We start from the raw sequence: 23,199 nt of genomic DNA, 5'->3' as shown, positions 1-23,199 counted from the left end.
ACACCAATAACAAAAGGAAAACTATGGAAAAAGTGGGCCTGCTACTGAATGGAGCAGGGACCCTTGCAACAGAGACTGCAGAAAAGGCTGAGATAGTGAATGCATTCTTTGTTTCAGTCTTCGTTGCCAAGGCTAGCTCTCAGGAATCCCTGACCCAAAAGATCAGGGAGAAGGTCTGGAGGAAGGCAGACTTTCCCTTCATGTGGTACATCTGGGTTACAGACCATTTAGTCAAACCTGACATCCACACGTGCAGAGGCCTCCTCAGCAAGTTCACTGATGACACAAAGCTGGGAGGAGTGGCCAATACCCCAGAGTGTTGTGCAGGCCTTCAGAAGGACCTCGACAGGTTGGAGAGAGGGAGGTGGGCAGAGAAGAACTGCCTGAGATTCAACAAAGGCAAATGCAGGGTCCTACACCTGGGGAATAATAACCCCAAGCACCAGGACAGGCTGGGGGCTGACCTGCTGGAAAGCAGCTGTGCAGAGAAGGACCTGGGGGTCCTGGTGGGCAACAAGCTGTCCATGAGCCAGCAGTGTGTCCTTGTGGCCAAGAAGGCCAAAGGTATCCTGGGGTGCATTAGGAAGGGCATTGCCAGCAGGTCAAGGGAGGTGATCCTGCCCCTCTGCTCAGCCCTGGTGAGGCCACATCGGAGAGCTGTGTGCAGTTCTGGGATGCTCAGGACAGGAGAGACATGGGGCTCCTGGAGCAGGTCCAGGGGAGAGCTACAAAGATGATTAAGGGATTAACAGACTGGAGTACCTCACCTGCAAGGGAAGGCTGAGGGAGCTGGGCCTGTTCAGTCTTGAGAAGAAAGTGAGAAGGGACCTCTTCAATGTCTGTCAGTATCTGAAGGGAGGGCACCAAGAGGATGCATCCAGTCTCTTCTTGGTGGTGCCAAGCAAGAGAACGAGAGGCAATGGACACAAACTGGAACACAGGAAGTTTCACCTGAACATGAGGAAGAACTTTATTGTGCAGGTGACTGAGCACCAGAACAGGCTGCCCAGAGAAGCTGTGGAGTCTCCTTCCCTGGAGAAAAGCCAACCAACCCACAATCCTGAGTAATGTGTTCTGGGGGACCCTGCTTGACCAGGGAGCTTGGACTAAGTGACCTCCAGTGGTCCCTTCCCACCTCAACCATTCTGTGATTCTGTAGGATCTGAATCAGGTACTGTTAATGTAAACCACTAGTCATTCCGAAACCAGAAATCTTCCAAAGCCAGTGACATTTCAGGTTAGAGCTGCAGACGAAACAGTGCTGCACCCGTGTCCATTATGCATCCAGTGGGGCTTTGGTTTTTCCTGGGACTACTGAAGAAACTGGCACTCTGACATGAGAGGTACCCATACCTCCTGATGCATCCATACCTATTATTTCAAAGTAGATGGCTCTTTAGGACAAACAGAGTAACTTCAGACTCCATGAAGTCTGAGTTTAGTCACAAAAAAGGATTGCAAGGAACGCTTGCTGGCTTAATGACCTGGAATTTCTGCCAGAGGACTCATTCAGTTTGAGAGTTCAGCCACAGAAGAGCAGTAAAGCTCATAATGCCATTGCTATCAATCCTCACAACCCTGAGACTGTGACAACTCTGGCGCTAGCCTAGCACAATTTAGCCCTGTGAAGTGGAGAAGCACCAGCTCTCAACAAAGCTGGGCCACTAACAAGTGTGAGAGAATAAAAGTAATCCAAAAAGTTCTTCCACAGCCAGGGTGCCAGAAACCAAAGGACCAAACTGTACAGAGAACATGAAAACAGACTTGATGCGCACAGTCAGATTTTTCTGTTTCAGTTGAGTCTGACTAGAACATTGTCGGCATTTCGTCGACAAACGGGACGGGGAGCCCGGACAGGCATTCCAGGAGCCTTTTTATTATTTTATTCCTTTATCAGTCTCACATACAGAGTTGAGACAGATGGTACAAAGCTCACACCATCACAGGCATCCAAAGACTTCTTTGTTACAGAGCATTCTTAAAAGCTTCTTAGCAAATTAGCATGCTTCTAAAATTTACAGACAACTGTTTTAACCAATCCCCAACAGCGCACGTACATCTGTTGTATACAATACTTGCTTGTTATGCTTTTATATAACAATGTACAGTATTCCATTATTAAGCTTAAACTTATCGATCTTGCTAGGCATATTTTTTGCAACTTCAAAACCTATCTCAGTCAAACCTAGAAACTCTAACCATTGTTTTAATGTCCTTGCTTGCTATATAATTGTATCCTATCTTCAAGTTCTCAGCTAGAGCTGATTCCTAAATTCTTTTTGCTTTCTTTCTGAAACCTGCTTTTCTTTTCACACCTAACATCTTTTCCACCTTTTATGTTTCCCCACAATACATATCACAAATGCCTTGCTCAAAATACACAGTTTTGAGAAATCAGTTAGAAAAATCCACCAGCATAAAAGGGTTCAGACCTCAACAAGCATAATGGAGCAGCAGAGTAGCACATCTACAGGAGCCAAGCTCCTGTCCTGTTTCTGTGGGAAAGGTGTAAGAAGACACACCTAGAGTGTGAAGTCAGGCACAAAGTCTACTGTCACCTGGGCAGTGCACTTTGGACTTTGTAGTTCACAGCACATTTACAACAAAGATAACACAACTCCCTCAAGAGCTGCCCTTGAAAGACCACCGGGGTGTGGTACAGCTTTGGTTTCAGTTCTCCATGGGAAAGGACATACTGACAGATGAAATTTAAACCCTTGCTGCAGTTATCTTCATGGTGTAATGTGCCCTTGAGGATTGTACATTCACCACACGTAGATAAGGTTGCTGGCTCTTAAGGGAACAGCCACTTACAGAAAGCTATGATTTCCTTTGGCATACATACAAAATACATACATATATATGCCATGCATGGTCCTCAGACAGGTATCTGAGTTCTTGTGCACCCCCTAAAGGAGCTCTTGCAGATATCATCAGTGATTTGGCAGGGCATAGGGAGGGGCTTTCTCAAAGCAAAAAGGTGTCTTCAAACTCTGCTTAGCCACCTGTCAGATGAGGGACTGGATCCTCCATACTTTTGTAAAGAAGACAGTGTTGCACACACTTCTCCCTTGCTATACTGCACAAGGCTGCATAGTTGTGCGCCTTTAATAAAATATCAGATGTTCAAAGATAGATAGATAGATATTATGCCATAGAGCAATTAAAAACAATTTCAATCTACTTGTCATGTAATTACAAACAGCCAGCATCTCTGGGACTCTCAGCAACTAGTACTGCACTGCCTGCGGGCAGCTCTACCTGGTAAATTACTTCTTAGGCTGGGGTAATGCTATCTTTAAACAAAGAAAACAAGACTCTTACAGCTATATGCCACAATGGCAGTGGCAAAAATCTTGATCCCTATACAATTCAGAACCTGCACCCTTGACTGTATCTGTAGTTACAGTGAAGGAGGTAATTCTCAAAACAAGCTTTCTGTTTTGAGAAACAAAGCTGAGCTAATGAGAAAAAGGAGTGAGATTCTAGGATCCAGGCAAATTAGATCCACTTGGAGGAAGAGCAATTAAACAGGTACAAGAGAATAGCATAATGGAGCATGGTGGGGCAATGCTTATAAAGGATGAGATGGTAGAGGTAGCAGGTGTAGGGGATCATGGATGATCTACGGTAAGGCAGCACTGTTCAATGGAAAGGTGAGCGCCCCATGTATGGATCAATGTCAACAGGCAAAGATGGTGATAGTAAATTTTTTTTATCAGGGAGCAAGACACCTGTTTCAGCGGCAAGGAACCACAAGGAGAACATATGAGGTACTACCACCTCCTGGCTTTGTTTGTGACAGTGTATATTGGTGAGAAAAAAGAAGACAAGAAGAATCAAAGACAAGAAGAATCTAAGACATAAGAAAAATAAGGGGGGTAAGCAGTGGGAATCAATCTTGCTCCAAAACTTGGCTTTCTCCCAAGACAGGCTAATTCCTAAGATGACAGACCTCATTAGAAGCTAGAAAGACAAGAAGATGGAGTAAGTTACCATAGCAATTAAAGAAACTAGAAACAAAACAAGTAAAACAAAACCAACTTGTGCAAGGACTTGGACAAGCAGCTCCAGAAGAGTCCGGATACATTATTTCTATATGACATGCTCTTTGAACTGTTCCCAAGCACACACTGAGACCCCAGATTTAGATTCTGAATTTAAATTTCCTGCTTTTCCAGTCAGGATGCCACACCCTCTCTCCTCAGTTTCACCAAAACCAAATCACAAAACCTTTGTTTTAACAGTCAGAGCTAGAAGCCCCAGCATCCCAACCCTGAAATCGATTCCGTTATCCCTAAAACCTAAAAAACCAGTTTTGTGCTTTATCTATGTCCCCTGACCTCTGAAACTGCAGAAGAACAGTTAAGATCATATCTTTATCTTCCAGCACCTATAAAGAGAAGGAATAGTACAGTATCTGTACACTATACTGTGTCTGTATATAGCTATATAATAGCCATATAAAGAACCTTTAAGGTTTATCTTTACTATCGGGTTATACAACTATTTACAAAGTATGTATACTGTAAAGATATACTAGGCTTTAAAGGCTATTTCTCTCTCTTTCTGGAAAGGGACAGATACAGATACATAAGCACACCTTTTAAGCTGCAGAGAAATTATTTTAGTGACAAAGAAGCTGAAAAGCTAGCTATTCCATTTGGCTGTTATTCAAAAATAAAAGGATCTGTCAGAACAAACTTCTCATGATTGTGTATTACACACTGATACATCAAAAACACTAGGAAAACTACACTATTATTTTAAAGAAATTTAATGGTGTGTTTTTCTGGGGCAAATGATGCAGTTCAGGTATATAGGTAGAGGACAAGGTTAGCAGACCTTAGAAGCTTGTGTAAGCTGCTGCTTTGAGTTCCACATTCACTGCAAGATTATTATCCCATTATTATATCAAAACAATGAAAAGCACTCTCTGAAAGACAAGCTGACATTGATTTTGGCATGATCATTAAGAAAAGGGGATAGAAAACTTTCTAAGAAGCCATAAATATTTATGGTAATTGATAATTTACTGAGAGGAGGGAAACAGTGGTGCATTGATAATTTGCTGAATGTGGTAATACAGGACTGTATGTTGAATCTGTTGTTATTCAGCATTTCATTAATGAACTGGAAGAGTGGAAGAGGTAAAAATCCGTTTCCATTCAAAAGCAATACTTATGTGGCATGGTGAATTCCACCGGGAGAATAAAGACATCATATTGTTAAGGCAAATGTGAGGCATGGTAAAATGTCCTGCCATGTGGTTAAAGCAAGGTAGAATAGGATGTAAAAGCCAGGAGTTAGGCGTGAAATTTTTAAAAATAGAAAAGTCAGTTCAGTGAACAAACTTTACTTCCAAACAATGAGATCCACTAGGAAAGAAAACATCAAGGTGAAAAAGCAGTGAAGGTCTTTTTATCGCAAGGGATTTAAAGCCATCTCATTTACGTGAAACTTCGCTATTGGACAAACCAAATATTGCCTAATGAGACTCCTCCTCAACTTGCATATTCTTAGTAGAGAGAGAACATAAAAAACTTTTGAACTGTGGTAATTAAAAAGCTCATCACCACAAAAAAAGGATGAGTAAGGAAACATATATCAAAACTTTACAAATGTGGCACATACACTGCTGGACTCTGAGAGACTTTAGAGGCATGAACCTCCACCAGGCAATTAAGCTGCTGCTTTTCCAACTCTGATTTCACTGATGTGGTAACCAGTAATGTAACACAAACCCAGATATTTTTGCTGACACACACATGTGCACTTCCTATCAATGTGACAAGAAAAAAACAAAAATATGAGAGCAGCTGTCCCTAAGAGAGCTTCTATTCTTTGTTCTGTGAAATCCTACAAAGGTTTTGTTGAGATGCAAGGAGTTGGGGGAAAAAAAAGAACCATAATTTCCTTAACTGACTCAGCCTTCTCAGGAAAGTTTTGGCAACGTGGAACATGTCAACTGAGGCAGGGTATTTTCAGACCTTGCTGTCAAAGCAGCAACAGACAACACTGCAGTGAGAATGCCACAGAGCTGTCACACCACTTGCAACAGGAGGACAGGAAAGAGTTATGTTAGTATCTCACTCCCACTGGTTTTGGGAATTGCTCAAAAGCCCTTGAAGCTCATCCTCCCTTTCAGGAACAAACAAATAAAAAATTTTTGTGCTGTTGTCTGCTAATTTTGCCAAGCCTGAGGATCACACATTAGAAATGTGCTCAGAGGAGAAAGTTCTGGTGCTAGAGTAATGGTCATGCTAGATGAAAGAAGGACCACTTAGCTCTGCACCTATGGCTTCATTTCTTTTCTTATGCGACCTAATTATTTTCCTTATGTGCATATACACACATACATATAAAAGATATATAAAGAGACTACAATAAAATAACACAGGTGGTAGAGTCAAGCACTCAAAAGTGAAGTAATGACAGAGGCTGCCTGAACATTATGCATTTCCCTTGATGCCCTAGGTTTTCACTTTTTATATTTTTCAAATCCTGTACTGCCTAGTGTGTAACTCTGAAGTTTCTTGTGGCCTGTTAGCTGCTGTTCTCTCATGCTAGTTAGACACAACTAGGTTTGCTCTCCAAGGACACCCAGATTGTCCTAGGCCCAAGATGTGTAAACTAACATCTGAAGAGAAGGGCAAACTTGGGGTAGTTACATCATTAACTGGGGTTGTAATTGGAGAATTGATCCTGATATGCAAATGAACCAAACTTATAAAACTGTGAAAAATCCATGACCATCTGTCCATCTTGGGTGTAGCCTTTGGCCTGCCCAGGGTGTACCTTTGAAGGCCCTTCAAATAAATACTTACCTTTATTCCCTTATTCTTGTCTAGTCTCCGTTTTTAGGTGGCCACTTCAGGCATCACCATGTAAAAAATTAATCACAAATTACTCTTTCAAAAGGCCTTTTCCAGCACTTTCTTCACTGATCAAAACACACAGAGGGGCAGAATTACAGTGGTGCATAATGAGTTCTCCTAAACTCTTCAGAACAAGGCAACCTTCCAGCTGAAATAGATCCAGCAATGCATTACTGTTGTAAAGCTCTATGCTATGAAGACCATGTATCAGAGAGGAAGTTTTTGGGTACTTGTAATGACTTATATTTTTGCTGCTAACTTCCAAGTAAAAAGCTTCTTGCCCAACAGAACAGAAAATTTCTGAGGTCTTTAATATCCTTATTAACCTGCAGAAAAATTCAAACCAAGGGATGAGGCCATCTGACTTACCATAAACTGACCACAGCAAGGATCTAAGTGTACCTCTGCCCATTAGAAACCTTCATAAGGTAACGATAAGCAGGAATTGGAACCTCCAAAGAAAACAGGTAGAATATGTGTGCACATGTGTGTCCACACGCTGCTGGGAACGTTGGGGCTCACAAAAGCAAAGTACAGAGTATATGTAGACTGAACAGAATATTAACTATGGCTCACTCTTCAGCTTCAGTGTAAATAACAGTGTCAAGTGACCAGATTGGCCGGATTAGTAACAATGCAATCCCTACTAAGCTTCTTACAGCATTTTATCTATTTCCACAACTCAGGGAAGGTAAATCTGAAACGTGTATTCCTTGTATTTGAGGCTAATATGACTCATAATGCAAAACAAATTCTCTCATTTTAGCTGTGATTTCTATGTTTAAATGCTACACTCTTCCCCAGCTAGGGGGAAGATAAGTGCATGGGCCTTGGTAGCCACCAACATACTTACACAAGGCTCACTAATTCACAGTGAACTGTATGTGGAGGCTTAAGTAGATACAAGACAGTTAACAACTTTGATAAATTGTTATTTTAACAGTGATTACAACTAATTAAAACCCAAAACATTAATTAAGATAGGTTTTGTTTAATTACTGTTTAAACAAATCCTACTAACTGTATTTCTTGCCATGCTGGATTTATTAATTACTCCATGTTGCTCTGGCACAGATTTTAAGACACAAGTTTTAGCTTGGAATATGTATGCATATGTGTGCACACGTGTTCAAAGTATGTGGAACATCCCTGAAACATTTGATTAAGGAGAGTAATTGGAAAAAGTTCCAAGAGTTATGAGTAGATAAACAATAGTATGAACCCATGAAGCTTTAAAAATGCAACAGAAGCTAAAAAGGTACTGTACCTTGTTCCAATATCCAGCCAGCTTCCATAATCTTGAACCAAAAAGAAAAAATGCTAGGAAATAAAACAACTTTGATTAGTACATAAAAACTGCACAATTTGGAACAGAAAATTAAACGCCAATTTTTTCAGGCTGCTTACTCCAAATTTCTAATTCTTCACATAGAATAAGCACAAGACCTTTCCAGGAATGATCATTTGGACCACAGTAAAGAATAGTCTAGGAACCAGAAATAAATTTAACATGGTATCAAACAAAAACAGCAAGAGATGGACCAAGTTCTGTCTAGCTTGGCTTGCAAGAAACAGAGTAATACCAGAACTTTTTCAATTGGAAAAGCCAAGCCACTTCACTGTTTGAAATAAGAAGATGCCAAATAATGCATAGTGCCTAAAAGTTTTCATAGAATTTCAACACGAATGTCTTTGGGCAACTCTGGCAGTTCTCCACCTGTAAAGTGGGAATAATGTTGCAAGAAGATACTACTTGTCTATTAGTGAATTACCTTAATTCTAGCTGGTGGGCCCATTGATTCAAGACCACAAACATGTTCTCTTTTTTTCTCCTGCTACTTTCTCATTTCTTGATTTAGTTCCCACTTTCTCTTTTCTTGACAGAGTTCCTACATATCAAACCTTTTTGGTAATTTCTTTTTTTTTTTTTTTTGTACACCAAGTACATACCTGCTAATTGTTTCAAAATACTTAAACCAAAATAGGAGAATACATGAGATATAAGAATACATGAGATATAAGACCTGTATATACTGGGGCTTGCTACACACCAGTAAATACCTGTAGTCTTCTTTTGGTTTAGTTATACTGATTTTATTAGTGAAATGCTATGAATGTGGTTTATTGGTATACTATTTCTTTTCCTGTGGAAGTTACCCAAAATCAGATTAGTCACACAGACTTATCTGAAACTTGACATAACCAAACCTTCTCCTTTTCCCACTCTACAGAAAAATTAGCAATTATTTGGTTTTTACTCATTGTTTTTCCAATCAGGTGATATTTACAGATCACACTGTACTAGGAAATAAGATCAGGAATGCTTACTCCAAGGGACAAAACAAAACCAGCATGTATAAAGTGACAACACAAGCTCTACCTGCTGGTTTGAAAAGGTTTCTATTTACCTTGTGATACCCAGTGGCATGCGTGCCGAGTTGAAGACAGTTGGAGTGGGCAACAAAATACATACTTTTAATCTGCAAAACTGTGTTGGGGTATTGTTCAGCTTTGGGTTGTTTTAGCTAGCTTGGATTGTGGCTGCAGGCTTTCTGAAGATAGCATTTGCTGACAGCTTATTACAAAGGGCACAAAGTGTGTTCTCAGATGTTGCTGATCTCCTGGAGTCTGACAAGCCTAATGGAGCTGGTGGGTAATGCATTTCTCCTTTTCCTCTCTTTTTCAAGAGAAGTTGGGGTGGGTAAAAGGTTCAGAATTCCTGAACAATTAACTAAACCCTGCACACAGCTAAAACTGATATTCTTGTTTAATTTTTTCCAAGGAATTTGATTGCAAAGCACATGAGAAACTCCAAATGTTAACTTATTACTTCACTTTTGTCTCTTATTCTTATGAGAACATTGCTTCTTCAGAAGCATTAATTACATGAAATTTGAAGAGCAGTGATTGGAAGAGTTTTATCTCTAAGTTATGCTAGGATTTCAATCCAATTCTCTGCCCTAGTTACAAAAACTTTGAAGTCTGAAACAAATTCAGATCTCTCTTGATGGAATTAGGAAAACTCTCTGCTTCTTGATCTTATTTGAAGAGAATGTGCAACAACAACTTACCAAAGCCATAATGTCTGAAATCACAAGAACAATGAGGAAAAGGCTGCAAAGAAGAAAAACCCAGCAAAGTCAGACCATTGACCTTCCTTTATGGCCACAGATATTAAAAGAGCTTATTAAAACCCACAGAAAGAAATTAAAGTAAGATATGATTTCTTGCATTTGCCTTTCAAACACTCAGATACATTTCAATCTATTAGAAAACAATTAAAATACATGACTAGGACATCTGGCATTTATAATTTCACATTAACAGAGCTTCAATTTTTCCATGGAGAAACCTAACATGAGTCATATTTTGGAGAACAAAAGAATCTTACAAACAGCACCTGCCCATTCCTGAGGGAGCTGTGTGCAGGTTAGACCAAAGCAAGCTGATTTAGGAGCTTCATGATGGACTCAAAGAGCGAGGAAAACTGTTTGGCAGATTCCTGAGCCAATCAGTCCCTCCCTGATAACCACTCTGCTGGGTCAGAGGCTGCTGAAGGAGGTGCTTGCCTCCCTTCAAAATCTCTGGATGCCCATAACCTGCTCTGGGAACACCTTGCATTTTGGGGGCATGCTCCCAAACCTGTGAGCCTAAATATCAGGTAGCAGGTTACTTCTGGAAATTAGGCTGTGGCTAGTAAAATGAACCAGAAGGAAGGAGGCAGAGCTATTTTTTCTCCCCCATTAACCTAATCTTCTTTTCCTCAAACTATGTAAATCCTAAATTACATGAAAGCAATCACTATAACTGGTTAAAACTGGTTTCTAAGTTAATGACACTGAAGTAATGTTGCAAACAGCTGACCCATTAACAAAAAAGTCTTTAACTAGAATACAGCTAATTTATCAGTACTACCATCATAAAACTACAAATGGGTTTTTTTGGAAAATGTCCTGCTGCAGCATTGCATGAGCATGTACTGGGGGGATACCCATACCAATGCCTCCAAATGAGGAACTTTCTGATATTGCCTACATCATACATCTCAGACTCATGGAAAGGCTTCCCTCCACTAACCTATGGCTCAAGTAGGATGTTGCAATCTTATAGTACTTAGAAGGCACTCAGCTAGACGGCTGTTTTTTCACAGGCAAGCTCCAAGAACATATTGGGACAGAATATTCCCCGGGGTAGGGGGGGGAAGTCTTTAATCTATAAACAGGGAGTTTAGGAGCAATTTGTCCAAATCATAAAAATCCACTTTTTGCCCTTCTGAACTGCAGGAAGCCTTTCACAATAGAAGGACAAGACTAATTTCAGGGCATGTTATACACTGCAAAGACAAGATTGTTCCCAGGGATGGCTTAATTTATCTAGCAGGGGCTGCAAAAGCAGTATGAAGTGCAGCACAGACTTCAGGATGTGCTGACAATCAGAGCACAACCTCTCCAGGGATCCTGGGTGCTCCCTGCGGTTTCTGCCTTGCTCCCGGGTGGATGCTGTGGCAGTATCACTGCATTTGTTACCTGAGCACAGCAAAATGAAGTTGGCACAAACACCAGACAGAGTTACAGCCACAGCCTCATGAAGTGGCACAGAAATACTTGTGTCCCTTGGCTTATGAAGGCAGTATCTTTTCCCCTCTCACACACTCAGATGGACACTCCATAAAAGTTTGCAATATCACCAGTGCTGCCAAGGCAAGCATTCACAAATTGGGAAATGCTGACCTTTATGATGCTTGAGCCCTAGAAATGGAAATCACTAGCTGGTCATCTGAGCAACCCCAGGTCCTCAATGCAGCCCTGCTCTTGTACAAGCCTTAGTGATGAGGATGAGCACCCTTCCTTGGGGATCCAAGGATGGCAGAGGCACAGTGCACACACAGCTAAGGCAGAGCAGGTAAAAGGGGTGGTGAGCATCGTGCTGCTGCTCCAACAGGGAGTCAGATTTTGGGCTACCCCATCTCTCTGTGGTACCAGGTGGTGGTGTACAAGGAGACAACAGGCAGGAACAGGCAGGATGAAAGCAAACAGAAAAGCATCACAACAAGCGAGGGCAGCTTCCTCACGCTCAGCTGAGCAACGTGCAGGAGAAAGTCTCTGCAGTCCTCCTGCCACACACAGCAGGACTTTTGGTCAACCCCACATAAGATCCCACAGTGATAAAACCACATAACCATGTGACAGGGACCTCCTGCACCTCAGCACCATCCATAATATCACACGATGAGCAGAGGATTCAGTCATGCGCTCTGGGTCTGCTGAATGGGGTGAGCAGGGCTAACAAAGGAAATTAAAGTCTTGAGACAGGGAAAACATGAGGATATTTCAAGTCAAGGATACAGCACTCTGTGAGGCTGAGCACCCATACTCTCATTTCTGAAAAGTCTTTAGAGATGGGGAAATGACTGGCAGCCATCTGCTCCTACTGCAAAAAATACGTAATGCTGAACACATCTGGGAAGCACTGAACTGCAACGCAAGGACATCCAGTACCCCTTTTTTTTTTTTTTTTAATGCTATTTGTGGTGAGGTCAGTGCTACAAAGCTATAAACTGGTTACATTACAAATAGGCTATTTTAAAAATATTATGCTATAGGCAGAGACACAGTATAAAGTAAAAATCAGAATTTAAATTATGCTCATTTTTTAACATTATGGAGAAAAAAGTGCTCCTTCTGTGTAGTGTATTTCCAACAAAGAATATTAAATATCTGATTGTTTCAGACAAGGCCAACACTTCAATTTATACTCATTTATCACTAAGGAAAAACTCCTGAGCTTGCAGAAATCACTGAACAAAACCCCAAGCCCTAATAACAAATAAAAGCAACAATGACATCTAATAGAGTTTTTTTTAAATTTACACAGAGATTTGAAAATTCTGAATTCTTGCAAAATAGATTTGAAACCCATACTAATGCAGAAATATAGCACTTAACATACCTCTTAGAAGACAGCTGTGTTGTGACTTGAACAGCTTCGAAAGCACATGATACCAGAACAAACGGGATTGCAACCTGTTTAAAACACAAGCTATATTTTGGCTTACAGTCATATTTACAAAAGAATCTGGGCAGGTTGTGGAAACATTTTCCTGTTTTGGAAATTATCACAGAATGGGTGTGTTACAAAATAAAATATTGGCTAGACAGGGTAGAAAATAATTTTGCAGGAAACAATTTCAGTAAATGAATAAAAACCCCCTTCCATGGTCATAGCTGAGCTGCAGTGAAATAAGCCATGAGGTAATATGGAAAACTATAATTAAAACATATCCTCACTTTATTTATCCATTTTAGCACTAGCAATAAATACTTAAACGAAGCTAGAAGACAGAACTATTCAGATCCAGCATCTAACATGAGAGGCTGCAGAGTTTCAAGTGTAATAGGACAATCACATCACAACCACAAAAAAGAATGAATACAGAAGGGATTCAGTAAGGCAAGGATCACACTGCCCCTCCAGGGCCAAGTCAAGCAAATGTAAATGATTCAGTAAATTAAGAACACAACAAACAAGTTAGAAAACATGAATGTTGCCTTTTGTTCTTTGCAAAGTTGATTTGCAATCCTTAAGCTGGCAATGCATAAAACCTGACTTCTGGCATCCAGAAAGTTTGCACCACTGATCTGTGTCCTGCAGGACAACACGCAGTGTACCTGTAACTTAAGTCTGCTTTCTCTGGGACAGACACAGCAGAAAAGCAGAGGTAGGAAATACTGCTTATTTTAGTAATAACCCATAAATTTGGTGTCCCCCCTTCATACCTCTGGCAGATCCCCTACTCAAATACTAGCAAAGAGCTACCACACCCTGCCTGCAAACCAGAAGTGCAACCCAATCTTTGACAGACTATTAAAAAAATATAAAAAATAATAGCCATTGTAAAATGACAACCTAATCAGTAGAACATTCAAAGCCTCTATTTGACGTAATGTAGATAGAGCTAATTATATATATATATATCCTCAACATTTCCATAGCTATTATACACTGCAGGAAAAGCTTATAATTTTTAAAATTATTTAAGTATTTTCAACATTTGAAATTTCCATTTTAATACAATAAACTGACCTAATGCTGTTAAATTACACTTCCAAGAACTTTAGCTTCTCTTTTGGGAAACAGAATGATCTCTCTAGAAACACTACAAAGGCTGAAAGATTCACACATGGTTAAGAAGCCTAATGAAGCTCAAATACATAAATATGTTTTTGTGAATTGCAAAGTGACAACTATGTATGTGATATGTTATTTATTCCACAGTTCTTTGAGAAAATTTCACCAAGATAAGATTACTAACCTTCAGTAAAAGCAAGCCTCCCATCATGAAGGGACTGAACACAGTCAAGAAACAATAGACAGAAGCAGGATCAAAACTAGAGAAACATGAAAAAGACATTACATATCTTTGAAATGGTGTTTTCCATTAAAAAAACAGAGCATTTAATTACCCTGTAACACACTGGGTTGTATATACATTTTTAAACAAGGCTTCCAACTTTATCTTCTCTTGATGAAATATTAAATGAGCAGGGACTGCCAACCTCACTTTTCTTTCTCTTCAATTTTTTCTCTGATTGTGTTTTTCAAGGTGCCATTCTGTTGGTGGGCAACCAAGCTCTCTCTGTTCATCCTGTCAATAACTTCTAATGGAATTGAGACAACCTCACAACCAACAAGCCCAAGCTCTTAGGGAAGTTGTTACAGAGAGCAGAAACAAAATAAATTATCATTCCACTGATTACTGCTTTGATTCTGCTGCCCTGATTTTGCTAACTAAATTTACGCTTTGTATGTCAACCACAGGAAGAATTTTTTGTATTCTGTGTCTCAAATAAATGAGTAAAATTTACCTGTTAATAGAAGCTATGTTTCCAGTGCCAAAAAAGGCTGTCACTATGAAAAAAACCTAGATGTATTTAAGGAAAATACACTACAGAAATGGCTGCAATAAAATAAAACCAGCATTTCTCATCCTTCATTCCAGTTTACTTTCAAAATCTATCATGAAACCACAAGAAGCTGACTCACTGTTACAGGTTTACAATGCATTAAGAAATCCAAAGCATTTTCTAGCCCTACCCTAGATTTCACACACAACTATATCAATTTTAAAAGACACAGACTGTCTGAGTAAGGTTTTAGAGCCTTTCTTGAGACCCCTGTAAGAAAGCTGCAGCTGGCTTTTTGGATCCCTGCCTAGCAAGATAGGAACATCCGTGGACCACAAACCCAGCTATGCATTCAAACACAAGCTTTTGCAGAAAGTAATGACCTACGCACGTGCTCTACACACCAAAAGAGATGACTTTATTGAGGAACTGACCATGGAAGAGGTAGTTGGCTCTTAAAAAAGGCTAAAGGTTCCTATGCCATCCTTCCTATAGATTTTTTTGTCCAAAGATTATGCTGAGTCTACCCTTGGCAATATGGGACTCCCACTTTTGTCCTTACTTGAGGGAGAATGACTCCGGCAGTATCTGTACAGCTGGAAATTTTTTGATAAACCTTACTTTTTTCATCTAGATACAACACTTGCTGCTGCATGAGCCCATGAAAGGTATTTTTCTTGCTCCTGAGCTCATTGGAGCCCATTATAGCTCACGTGGCTACAGCTGAAGAATGGTTTTTAACTGGTTTTTAGCATAAGGCAGAGGGTTAGTCAGTGAGGATGGGCTGCTGTTGCCAGAGCTCCCTCTGGTCCTTTTGCTCCTGTTATGGCTCCTGCACTGGATCATCTAAATCTCTCCACAAACAATTTGTTACCAACTGTTCAGTAAAATCGCTGGGATTCTGCATGCAATATTTTGGAAGGATTAGGTCAGCATAACTGAAGAAATCATGCTTCCCAAGAGTATCACAAAATTTCAAGTTTAGTAACACAGCAGTCTAACAGCCTAGCGTGGTTCTGCTGGCTGAGATTTATAAGAAGAACAGGTCTGCAATAAAACAAACAAGAAAATACCAGTAACACATAGGTCTAATCAAAATGCTAAGCATGAGCAATTTGAATCTTTCCCTCAAAGACCTGCTGGTTTCTCAGCAGATGCCAGCTACTGGGCCTGGTGGAGGAGCCTTGGGACAACATTAAGACACACAGTTCACAGGGTCATAATTGCAGTATGACTGCTCTAGCAGAAAAGGTGTTTCCTCTACTACCACTATTTCTAAACATTAAACAGCATCTAAATTAAAAAAAGCCACAACATATTTTGAGCAGGTAAAGGAGACTGCAAATTAGTTATTTTTTCAGGAGCTGAGCAAAACACATTCAAGTATTTTAGATTAAAGTGGTGCTCACTTGTGGGGCAGTGTGAGGAGCAGAAAAGGCCTTTACTCTGTGCAAGCACTGTACTACCAACACTGTTGTGATCACAAATGCAAAACAGCCTCACAGTAGCTACTGTCAAGAAAATGAACTCCAGCCAAAACCAACACAGCTACATTCCAGTGTTAAAGAAGTGCTACACTAGAGTTTTAAAAAATACGGTTGGATTGCTTGATGGTTTTTGGCTAATATTTAGCATCTGACAGACAGCAGTAGCTTTACTGAAGTTAGCAGATTTTTTGTTAAAATAGCAAATGAAATTGATGCATTATTGCAAGGTGTCTCAGCTCTTTTAGGTATACTAAAGCAAACAGAAACATCAAACCTCTAGCAAATCATTTTGCCTTCTTTCTTAGCACTAATCTGCCTTCTTAAATTGGTATCTGTTACACTGTGTCTGCTGCAGGTTGCCAGTGTCCAACAACACGGTTTCAAATTCCAAAAGCATGGACTCTGTGACTGTGACCCACCCTTTCAAATCTGGTTATCTGACGAACCGTAAAGCCCATCTCTGTAGGAATCAGTACTGCGACAACTTCCTCCCCAGCTACAATAACTCACCTGCACTAAACTCCCCTGTGTTCTAGACTGACCCACTTTCTCTTCGATTTGCCCACCCATCATCCTTGCTGCCAAGTAGCTCTCACTTAATTGCAGTCCCACAATGAAAGAGAAAAATGACAATGTTATCAACGTACATTGTTTAAAAAAAAAATAACAGCTGCATTATCAGTTACAGGAATGCAAACTAACTGCTATGTTAGTGAACAAACAGCTGTTCCCTCCTAAACCCATATAATTTCTACCAGTAGAAATCACTTATGATATAAATAATTCTCAGCCATATTCTGGGAACATGTTTCACTAAGAGCCTGCAGGAACTTTCCTTCTTGTTTCATCTGCTTGCTACCTAACGTTTGCTTCCTAACACACTGCCATACTCTAAAAATGAGAATAATATCACCTACTTCAACTGATTTGTGAAGGTGAGCAAGTTCCCTCCTGCCAAAATGTAATGAAACAAAACCAAACTGAAAACAGAACTCCTTAGAAGAAAATTTACCTCAACTGCAATGGTCCTAAGTGGGCAAGGAGCCAGATTCTAAAACAGTGCATTTTTAACTGAGAAAAAAGCGTAATGTACAAGACCATTGCCTTTTGAGCAATATGAGTCAAATCACCTTTATCAGCTTCTGTTCCCAGTGAGTACCAGGCTACAAATTTTGATTGCAGATCCTTTTGAAACAAACCCTTTTTTCCCCCTGGAATGCAGCAAGCAGCAAAAGGATACAAAGAAGAAGGACCTCCGGACGTCATCCAGGTGGAGCTGTCGAAACTGAGTTATATCCACAGCACAGGTGAAGTTGAAAACAGCAAGCTGGAAAGACAGCAGAAGAAATCAATACTAAATATCAACTAATGGACTTTGATAGAGCCACCATATTTTTACTGAAATGAATGAGAAAAAAACCTGCTTCCCTATCATCTGTTATTAGAGTACTATAATAAGGACTGCAAACCTTTCCCATGTTTTCATTATATTTTAATGAATTAATGAATCTGCCAGAAAGACTGTACAAGTGAGATGATCAAATGAACAGTGGAGCTTCCGCTGTTATCTACACTAAAAATGAACTTCTAAGCCTTAGATTTATAATCATCTTTTTTCATCAGAAATATTCCTCCTACACACATACACTTCCACTGCTCACATAAGCATATGGATAAAGATCCTCAAAAATAAAAGACTGCAATTATCCTCATTTGACTTATTTTGTGAGTGAAAATAGTAAAATACTCTCCATCTCCTTTACTCAGTTCTCAGCACAATATCACTTGACATGAAGAGAAATTATCTTCATGGAATTTAAGAGGTCAATGAACTCCTTTACACTGGGGAAAAGAAAAAAATCAAGTAATAGACATTCAACACTGATAACATTTTAATTTAAAATAATCTCTCATCATCAGAGAATTGAGCTGGTTTCTCTAATACAAGATTTACTTTGCAGCATATATTAACAGGCATTCTAGGGATCATATTTTCTAATGTAAAAACAGGAAGCAGGGGTAAGTATTATTGTTCCTTTCACTTGAGAATGTTGACATACAGGGAGTGACAACTTCAAACAGAATTATAGCCTACCTATGTTCTTTTCATTTGCATTTGATTAATAAAGTGTTCATGGTTTAATACTACTTTAATAGAATTTTATTTTACAATAAAGAGAACACCAGACTAACATCAGACAGGCAAGCATCTCAGATGGCTTGTAACAAGATGCAAAAGGTAGTGTGGGTTCTAGAGTGGAAGAGAAAATACATCCCACAGATACTAAACACCTTCAGTCGCAATCGTGCCATCACACTAAGTGTAATTTTGATATTCAGATTCCATTTCTATTGCTTAAGATGCTACAAAACACACACAAATTATCATAAGTAAAGGTAGCACAAACAGAAAGTGATTCCTGGTTTTACTTCTGTTTTTTAGCCTTGAATTGGTAGAGCCTCTCTCAAGTTTTGAAACTGTCTTCCTTGTAGGAGCACCACAAAACCACAGTATGTGTCAGGTTCAATCTGATGACTGCCTTGGCTCAGGTTTCAACCTCCAGGACATTTCCCTAATTATGAGCTGCAAAAGGAAGGAAAAATGTGTACCAACACTTCTCTTCAAGTGACTCTGGCCACTCCCACACATCTGTACCCAGGAGGGCTCGTCTGGGAGAAGCCAGGGAGAGCTGTGGTGCACACCCACCTGGCTCCAAGGACCCAAACCACTGTAACTGGCACTTCGGATCTGGCCAAAACAGCGCCACAGCTCCAGTTTGTTCAACCCTAGACCTAATCTAAGAGCTAAGTTGCAGCGTGAGCAGCATGGCCTTTGCAAATTGTTGACAATATACTAAATTTTAAGGTGGAAGAAATTGTACTGATTACAAAATTCCCTCTTCTCCTCCAGGCAAATCTGAGAAGGTGCTATTTCCAAGTTAGTTTCCAGTTCCTTGTCAGTATAAACAGAAATAAGTCTCCATCTTTGAACAAAGACAGGACAAACTCAAATGAAGATTTCTAATATTTCCTATGGGTCTTTTCAGAAATCAAGTAATTTTTTTTCAGCCTCTCACTTGTGAGTCTGTGATCAGACCAAAAAAAGTACAGTGACATTGTACTTACTCCGAAGAGTTACTGCACCTTATGCTGAATTATCACTACATTTGACAGAGAGAGCTCTGTAGCCTACAGACCATACCACTGTGTCTTACTAAGTCAAACTGTCTTCCTGCATTCCTAGAAATGGCTCTGATGTGCAATACCTTCAATAACATGAGTTACAAGTCTTTCTTACAAGGTCATATTCCTAGTTCATGAAACAGCTAATACTGGCTTCCCAAACTGAAAAGAAATGCAAAGTGTTCCTCTCTGAAAACCACTCAGAATATTTACTGCACCCTCAAAAAAAAAAAAAAAAAAACCAAACTGTTAATTAACCTGATATATCTATCAAGAGCTGTTACCTTTGGTTTGAGTGAAAGACCATAATGCTGCAGTGCTTCTTGTTCCATATTTATCCATGCAAACATCAAACCAAACAGTGCCAGTGGAAAGAGAGCTTCATATCTGAAAAGTAATGTAATAATCATAGTAAGTGCAGTCACTGACAACTAATTAACATCAAATGCTGACATGTTTCTTCTTTCTTCACACAAAGGATATACCAAGACCTAGTGGCATTCTCCCCCTTCTCTCCCCATTTCTGAGTACCCACAGTTGGCTGAATTTTAAAGCCATACAGTAGTCAAATGGCAAAAGTAGGAGAAGCAGAGATTGATTCAGCTTTGTCATGTTTTGCATTTTTTTGTTTAATGGCTGCCACAATGTTGCATGAGTACCTTCCTTAATTTTAACAAAACTGGAATAAAGTTGAAAGAAACAGGAAAAAAAGAAACATATTTGACATTCATTTTCTGCAAAATGAGAAATTTTTTAATGAGAATGACTTGGAACTGAGGGGTTACAGTCCAACTTAAACAGCAACTAGAGATTGTCTCTGTAGGACCTGATCACACAAACTCATTATGGTGACCTCAGTTTGGCTCTCAGGAAAGAGACATCTGTATAATAAAAAGAGCATTACATTTTACTTCCGTGAAATGTTCTTTTCTTCACTGTATTCCAATCCTTCACAATAGCAGCATCAAGTCACACTCTAACCATGGCCACTAAGCTGTTCTAGTTACACTCTCAACCTCTGAGGAGTACTTCTGGCTCCTACAGCACTCAAATTCCAAAGTATGAGTGTACTTATGTGAGAGATTAAGACCCCAAGATAACATAAGGGTATAAATTGAAACTGCATAATACTCAGTTTCTCCAGTTGCACTTCATGGTACCTCCTGTGTTTTTTTCTTTCAGGATAAAATTATAATACTGTCACTGACTATAATACTGGTCCTGACAAGATTGTAAATGTTTTTCTTTTTACTTTTTCCTTCTTAGACACACACCTGTTTGTTTAAAAAATAAGGAAATCATTGCAGTTAATCTTGGTATTGTTTCCATTGGGCTACAAAGCAGTTTCAAATTGGAACAAAAAATTTTGAGTAGACATTTCCACTTTAATTATCTGAATGACAGGCAGCTAAACATGAAGACAAAACAATTGTGTTGTCACTAGTAGAAACACTACAACCCTTACAATGGTCTACACTTGCCTACAGATTAAATGCCTTCAGCTGAGCTGTTGACAAGTGGTTGTATGCAATGCTCTTCAGCTGGCTTCAGTACTTCCACTTAACTACCCCTAGAGAGGTGCTGCAATTACCCAGGCTATGTGCTGGGTTATCAGGACATGGTATAAGAGTGCACTGAGGAGAGAAACACTGGACACTGTTGGCACCAGTGCCTTGGGTTTTGTTTTCTTTTTTAAAAATTGTTCCAAATTTTTTGGGTCTATTTGGACATTGTAGGAAGACAGCAGAGAGCTGTCAGCATTTACATGGTCTGGTGCAGGGCCAAAATACAAAGAGGGAGATTGCCAGCCTCAGAGAGAACAACATTCATGCTTTATCCAGTAGCCAGCACAGGCTAAGAAGGTTGAATGTAAGAACAGGTGTGCAGTCAGGAGCAACATTAGGATCAAAGTCTTAATGGGGAAGTGGGAGAAAGAGGATGCAGAAGATTAGAAAAAAAAAGGAGATGCTTCAACTAAAATGAGAGTATCCACAGGAGACAGCTATTGTAAAATGTCTGCTGCAAGATGTTTTATTCCACTTAATTTTCCAGTGTAATTAAATTCAGAGAATAAGTGGGAGGGGAGGCAGAAAGAACAGTTCTTATACTCCCCATTAATTATGCTCTTAAGAGCTACCAAGTCTGAAAAAAAAAGAAAGGGTTGGCTGACACAGTGTTTTCTTCATTTAAAACATCAGAGAAATTGACTTTTATCCAAAAAGAAGAAAGGCCTGGTCTTTAGGGGGAACAACATCCCTTTAAAAAAAAAAATTACTTCCACAAAAATCTCTCAGAATAAAATTTTCCCTCATTTTAGGACTACCTGTTTCCTGGCATACATCATTTAAGCCATAACTAGACACCAGTGCTGAGCAGCTGGGAGAGAAGCTATTTCCTTTTGTTTGCAAAAAAGCACACATCAAAACAACAAATGGCATAAATTAAACCAAACTTTCTTATTTTGGTGCAAGGTTGTTTGAACACACACCTTTCCAGCCACTGCCTTGACTAGCTGAAAGGAATGTCAACAAACTAATGTTTATAATGCAAGGAGGAACATGAAAGTTCCCCTGAAATTTTATTTAGTAAACTAAACAAGGAGATAAATGCTGGAAGCACGTGTTACACCTTTAATAGAAATGTGCATGAGATGAAGCAGTTTCACATATAGCCCTGGATTTTCATAAGTAAAACCAACCCAAACAGATTAAGAATGAAGTACCCTGTGCTGAAGAGTAGGTAGGTGGACATCAGGGAGAGCAATATGCTGAACAGCCTCTGAAAGAGAAACGTGGGGCTCAGTAGCAGCAACACTGGGGAAGAAACTGCAATAATAAGAAGAGATCCATCAGTCACATCATGCAAAACATTTCATACTCAGTAACAAGATAACTTTCCTCAAATCTTGACATTTTATGTACAGAAATTCAATACAGATCATACATGACCCAAGTTACTTTTGCTAAAGAAAATCCAGTGTTTGGAATGTTTCACATTCATCAAAAGTAATTTCAGTTCTGTATCATTTTAATTCCCTGTCTTTCTACATCACAGCCTTTATAATTTCTCATGAACTGATGTTAGTAAGTCTTCAAGATGATGCAGAAGCACTACCCTAAACCCCAGTCAAACCTGACTGTTTAATACTACTCTGAGAACTACTTACCATGGCCCTGAGGACCCCTGGCAGCTCAAAGACTGCAGTGACAAAGCCACTGCTCCACTGTACTAGAACCACAGAAAGGCTTGGGTTGGAAGGGACCTTAAAGATAACCTAGTTCCAACCCCCTTACCATGGTCAGGGATACCTTCCACTGGGACCAGGTTGCTCAGAGCCCCATCCAACCTGACCTTCTAACCTTTGTAATTCAATTAGGGCTACTGCAAAAGTGAGTAAGAGGAAGAAAAATAGGAAAGATGGCCAAGGCTTAAAGATGGGAAAGGGAGAAGGAAAAGCATTGCTCTGATTTAATCTTTAAACCTGATTTTTTAAATTCGTATGAAAATTGCATGTTTATAAAAAAGTATGCTGACAAATAACATTCATGTGATCCTTTGTTGCAGTATAGTAACTTCACATTACTGAATCATTCAAAGGCTGCATCAACAGTAAGTCAAAATTAATCATCACTCTAAGGAACACAAAACTATAAGACATGGGAAGTACTCGCTTGTGATTATCATCATTGTATACATTAGTATTTATAGTAAACACATCAGTGAAAGAGGTGAGGAGGTTTCTATGTC

General features: G+C 39.6%; 1 protein-coding gene across 2 annotated transcripts in view; it reads right to left on the bottom strand.

Annotated features, from left to right (window-relative positions):
* Positions 1–23,199, bottom strand: part of PIGN (phosphatidylinositol glycan anchor biosynthesis class N) — a 106,310-nt gene that overhangs the window by 5,508 nt on the left and 77,603 nt on the right. Inside the window, exons 21-29 of one of the 2 annotated variants that reach the window (XR_005601417.1) lie at positions 22,175–22,277; positions 19,737–19,839; positions 17,510–17,596; positions 14,744–14,799; positions 14,191–14,266; positions 12,828–12,901; positions 9,950–9,992; positions 8,146–8,198; positions 768–930 (exon numbers count right to left, since the gene is read on the bottom strand). Coding sequence is in view for 1 of the 2 variants with exons in the window: in XM_039548843.1 (XP_039404777.1) it covers positions 8,146–8,198; positions 9,950–9,992; positions 12,828–12,901; positions 14,191–14,266; positions 14,744–14,799; positions 17,510–17,596; positions 19,737–19,839; positions 22,175–22,277 (595 nt within the window). In the remaining variant the exon portion in view is untranslated. The remainder of the gene's footprint in view (positions 1–767; positions 931–8,145; positions 8,199–9,949; positions 9,993–12,827; positions 12,902–14,190; positions 14,267–14,743; positions 14,800–17,509; positions 17,597–19,736; positions 19,840–22,174; positions 22,278–23,199) is intronic. The other variant, XM_039548843.1, reaches the window with a different exon arrangement.

This window comes from Corvus cornix, chromosome 2 (assembly GCF_000738735.6).
Source record: "Corvus cornix cornix isolate S_Up_H32 chromosome 2, ASM73873v5, whole genome shotgun sequence".
In the NCBI taxonomy this organism is placed as follows: Eukaryota; Metazoa; Chordata; class Aves; order Passeriformes; family Corvidae; genus Corvus; species Corvus cornix.
Note: the sequence above shows the minus strand (reverse complement) of the source record. Positions and strands in the feature narration are given on the sequence as shown.